This window comes from Egretta garzetta, unplaced genomic scaffold, assembly GCF_000687185.1.
Source record: "Egretta garzetta isolate BGI_Z169 unplaced genomic scaffold, ASM68718v1 scaffold187, whole genome shotgun sequence".
Taxonomy (NCBI): Eukaryota; Metazoa; Chordata; class Aves; order Pelecaniformes; family Ardeidae; genus Egretta; species Egretta garzetta.
Window position 1 is genome coordinate 245,394 of NW_009260342.1, and position 5,390 is coordinate 250,783.

The 5,390-nt window shown below is 45.3% G+C and overlaps 1 protein-coding gene across 5 annotated transcripts in view; it reads right to left on the reverse strand.

Annotated features, from left to right (window-relative positions):
* Positions 1–3,522: 3,522 nt before the first annotated feature.
* Positions 3,523–5,390, reverse strand: part of DHX9 (DExH-box helicase 9) — a 31,032-nt gene continuing 29,164 nt past the window's right edge. For 4 of the 5 annotated variants that reach the window (XM_035898057.1, XM_035898058.1, XM_035898061.1 and 1 more), the window contains 2 exons: positions 4,864–5,064; positions 3,523–3,960 (listed from right to left, as the gene is read on the reverse strand). In XM_035898057.1, coding sequence (XP_035753950.1) covers positions 3,708–3,960; positions 4,864–5,064 — 454 coding nt within the window. In that variant the 3' untranslated portion in view covers positions 3,523–3,707. Of the gene's footprint in view, positions 3,961–4,863; positions 5,065–5,390 lie in introns of those variants that run through there. The other variant, XM_035898059.1, reaches the window with a different exon arrangement.

Consider the following 5,390-nt stretch of genomic DNA (forward strand, 5'->3'; position numbering starts at 1 on the left):
GCCTTCTCTGTATCTTCTGTCACCAGGGCACCCATTTCGTTCAGCAGCGGTCCCACATTTCCCCTAGTCTTACGTTTACTGCTGACATACTTGAAGAAGCCCTTCTTGTTATCCTTGATATCCTTTGCCAAACTTAGTTCCAGGTGAACCTTGGCCTTTCTAGTTACTTCCCTACATGCTCTGGCAGCATTCCTGTATGCCTCCCAAGTGGCCTGACCCTCCTTCCACATTCCATGGAGCTTACTCTTTTCTTTGAGTTTCGCTAGGAGCTCCTTGTTCATCCATGCAGGCCTCTTGCCTTGTTTACTTGATTTCCTACTCACAGGGATGCATCGATCCTGAGCACAGAGGAAGAGCTGCTTAAATAGCAGCCAGCTCTCTTGGACTCCCCTACCTTCAAGAGCCTTAGCCCATGGAATTCTTCCAAGTAGGTCCTTGAAGAGGCCAAAGTTAGCTCTCCTGAAGCCCAATGTGGCAGTCCTACCTGTTGTTCTGCTTCCACCTCTCAGAATCCGGAACTCCACCATCTTGTGGTCACTGCAGCCAAGCCTGCCCCCTGAGATGAGAAGGACTCATCCACCTTGGAGATGGGATACCCACAATGCCGATGTCACAACTGACCATTTAGCTTTCTTTTAAACTTTCTCCAAGTAAAGATCACAGCATCGTTCTGTTGAATTTTTCCCCATCGGTGGTAATCTCCCTACAGCTAGACATGTTCTTCAGTACTTACCCTGGAGTACGAGTGCCCGAGCACTGCCCTGTAGAGGAGATGAATCTTCTACATATTTACTCTAACAGAGCAACAAAAAGCAGACCCTCAGCCTTCCTCCATGACCAACTCTAAATATCACCTCAAAAGCAAAAGCGAGTGTGAGTGTGCTGCGTTTCTCATCTCCCTTGTGCAGAGATACACCACCATTGCCTTCGTGGTTTGCGTTCTGCTCACCAGGCTTTTGAAACCAAGCAGTCAGTTTGCATGAACAGCATTTGCGTTTTGTTTTATAGAGCACAGCACACACAATCAGGCAGGTAAGCGCGAGGTCCATAAGTTAACATAAAAAGTTCATTTAACAGCAACTTTGTAACTTGTAGGTAGCATTGTTGATATTTATGCGAACTGTTCTAAAACAAGCAAGATGATAGAAATTCAAGTAACCAGCTGACAAGCGTTATCATTCATATTACAGCTTTGACACTACTGTCAATATTACTCTTCTCCTTTTCACTTGGAACTGGAGAACCAGAAGAACCCATGATTGTTTCCAAACCCCCTTGTGAAAGCTTTGTGGTATCAGATGCCTGAGATAGAAACCTAAGGCACCTCAGGTCGCTACGGCAGAGAAGAGTCAGTGGTGTCGTGGCTGCTGAATCTGGCCAGGTGACTGTAGCAAACTGTACAAAGGCGTGAAGGAACTGGCATCTGCGCTCACTGGGGCTTCTCTGACCATCACAGATAGTGAGATGACTGGAGCTCAGGTAGTTGGTTCTTCCTGAATTTCAGATAATTAAACGTGTTGTACAAGAGATGGGAGTGCTCTGACAAGCTGGCTTTTTGAAACAGCACGGATCAATTTACTGACGCAGTAAACTCATCACCAGCTCAGTTTTTACTGTGAAAACGTACATGTCATTTCAGGTTAATTTTCAGTTTTCTGTACCCAGGCTGTTTTAAGCTCCTCATTAGCATGTCAATCCTTGTTTAGACTGTGCTATTCATTTCTGGCACGGGAAGTGTAGGCAGGGATTATTGCTTTCCCACTTAACTTGCTCTGATGGATTAGATACTAAAAACCAGACTGAATATTGTTAAGCAGTATTTTCATGCTTGACACTCCTTAATATGTAAAACACTAGCACACAGATAAAACCAACTAAGCTGTAATTTGTAGATGCTAAATAGTTCACGGCACCTTCCCCCTTCACAACCTGCATCCTGAGCAGTCCTCGGGACTGGGTATCCTTGCAAGCTCCATCCCAGCAGCAACTCCCAACGCAGGCGTGCAACCTACACCATTTCCTACATTATTACACCAGGCTGTACTCTTAAGTGCCAACTGATTTTTTTAACAATTTTTACAAGCAACATGAAATTAGGTATAACCTTTTTGTTAATGAATCTATTCTTATGCCCTAACGGGTTGTTCCTGGAGAAGAAAAATAATCACATTTTCAGTAATGGTGGCAGGGGGTGACCGTTCTTCAATCTACAGAAAAGTCTACATCAGCAGAAAGGATTGTGGAGTTTACTTGCATCAGGCGACGCAGAAGAAAATACACACTCCAAATGAATCCCAGATTTAAGTCTAGAGATGAATACTGATACACTTGATATCAAAGATAGCTCTGTTATTCATAGCTGGATATCTAAGCTTCATGTGGTGTTTGGCTTCTAGCAGTGTTGATTAAAGAAACAGTGCTTCACCCGTTTTTAAAAATTCTTTATTAGAAATACAAAAACTGTCAGACTTGCTTTGAACTTCACTTACACACCAACATCTCCCACACCCCTGCAAGCACAACTCATTACTGGTTCTGAATAAGCTTTCCAGTTGGATGAGCGGAGGAGGTGGGGAGGTTAATCTTGCCAGGCTTGGTAACATAACAGGTTTCGTACTGAGTGATGCCCCCAGACATCCCCTGTGCCCTGCAGTACAAAGTATGCATGAGAGGCAGCACAGCTGGTTTTGTGGCCGTGCTGTAAGAGAGGTAAGGGAGTTCTGGCCAAAAAAAACCCCCAAAACTATTAATACGTGCACATTTATCGTGAACTGGAGCGCTTCCCTCATCTTGTTCACACAGGTGTTCCTGCACAACAGAGCCTGACTGTAGAAAACCCATGAGAGTGATCTGTACCTGTGGGTACCCCGTGTCATCCACCCCTGCTCCAAGGTCACCTCCCAGGCGCTAGTCCGAGAGGTACGGAGGAGACCACACCTCGCTGGAGGGCTTTTTACGGCCTCTGTGTCAGTATACTTCTGCAAGCACCAGGCAGCCAGCTGAGCTTTGAACGTCTGGAATCCACAGGCTGCGGTTTCAATGAATTGTAATTAAAAAATCACTGTCCTTCACATGCATTTGGAAGAAGGAAGCTTGACTATTTTGGAGCAGCAATGTAAATGAATACTGCCTCAGATGAAGGGCACAGTTTGTGCTTCTGAGATTGCTTCAGGTGCTGCAGCGACAAGCAGCGTCACAGCAGTCTTGAAAAAGGTATTCCATGCTCCTGCATGATCTGAATCGGCAAAAGAGCTCAGCAGCTGCCAGGAGGCTGGCTGCAAAGGAACCAAGTGCTGCCTGGCACAGACAGACAACCACTGCAGCAAAAGCTGTTCGCAGAGTTTATTAGGCAACAAAGAAAATTCCCCACTGAGCCCAAGTTCTGTAATTTCAAATTTGTTTGGCAGAGAGTGGTTTTAGACAATGAAAAGATTTCCTCAGAACACCTTACACCTCCTATAACCAAAACTAGCAACAGACGGCTTCAAAACCCAAATCCAAAATTAAACGTATAGCATATAAGTCTTTAAAAAGAAACTCTTTATTAAGAATAAAATCATACAAGTTGCAGTAAATTCCCTCGGGGCACGATATATTACAAAGCTTATACTAAGGAACTGAAATGGCAGACTAGTAACAGCAAGAAGGGGATTTGGGGGAGAAGCGCACTTTTGTCAGAGTGGAAAGACTTCAGTGAACTTCTGTAACTACCATCTGCCCCTCCCTGCATCCCCACAGCCTCCTCTGTAGCCACCGCCAGCTCCTCGATACCCTCCTCCTCGATAGCCTCCCCCCCAGCTACCTTGGTATCCTCTTCCTCCTGAGCGTCTGCCGGAGTAGCTGCAGCCACCGTACCCTCTACCTCTGTAGCCAGAGCCACGTGGGTAACATCCCCAGCCTCTAAGTCCACCTCCATTGTCGTAGCGAGCCATTTTGGGAGGGCGAGGACCATCGCCGAACCTGGCAACGAGAAACATTATGTATTTGCTGCAATCTTATGGATTCCTTTTTTTTTTTTTTAATATTGAGAATAATAATAATTGCCAAGACACTCAGTTAAGATGTCTCTATTTTCCATTAATATGTCTGAATTACAGCTGCACTTTTGCACCTTTTCCAATTCAGTAAAGAAAAGCTGGGAATGGCCTGCCGTGTCACATAAGCAGTCCCTCCTCTAAATCTCAGCCAGGTCTATACCTGGGATAGAAAGTTTTCCCTTCAATCTCACTTCTCCAGCTCACACAAATGCATACAGAGCCCCGTTCCTGTTTATGTGAGCACAGTGATCTTTATTTTGCTTCTCGCAAAACACAGTAAAGTGTACATCTAAGCTGTTCTTTGTTTTGATCCTTAAATTACTAACAGCTCACAGGTGTTCTCATTTCTCTTTGCTTCAGAAGCAAGACATGAAAACAAAGGGCAACGGAGAGGTGCAAGCACAGCCAAATATTTATTTCCAGAGACAGAGATGAATAGGTTTCCCCAAAAATAAATTTGGATTATCTTTTCTTTAAAAGTCACTTTGTTCTGGAAGAGGCGATGACAGCTTTTATTCCTGAGCATCGCTTGTCCTTCCTGTGGAAATGGGCAGTGATCTGTCCACATCAGACTTTGAACGTGACAATTTTTACATATGCTCAGACTATTGATTTTGTAGCAAAAGCTTGAAGCTCCTGCCCACATGGGACAAGACTCTCCCGGTGATTTTAGCTCTGGGCTCTGCAGCCCCTGTGCAGGGAGGGAGCAGTGGAGCTGACAGCTCTGACCTGCTCTGTTTCAGCTCTCTGTGTCCTTGGGGGCAGAAGTGATGAGCACTCCTCACCCCAGAGCTCCGACTGCACAAGCCAAGGGAGCCAAGCTGACCTTGTGTTGGCAGCCATGAGGCTGATGCCTGCGGCTGACGGCCTGGAGATCTGACGGATCACATTCAGCATTTGCTCATTTGCTGGGTCCAGCTGCTGAATGATCTTGGGATCTTTAGTCACTTCTACAACAAGAGCCTCCATTGCAGCACGTAGAGCAGTGATGCAGGCAGCTGTGTTGTGGGGCATCTTCAGCTTGATCCTAGAGCAGAAAGAATTACATTAGATGTAATACAACTTCTAACAGAGAACCTGTTATGAAAGATGTTCTGTGAAGTCATTTTTCATTGCGTGCTGCACACACTGAGCCAGAAATCTATATTCTCATCTTTTAAATTCTCATTTGTTAATGAAGGGACATGAAATTCAGGAGGCAAATTTGCCAGATCCCTACTGTGTCCAGTTCTGGGCTCCCCTGTTCAAGAAAGATGAGGAACTCCTAGAAAGAGTCCAGAGGAGAGCAACTAAGATGATAAAGGGACTGGAGCACCTCCCCTACGAGGAAAGGCTGAGAGAGTTGGGCTTGTT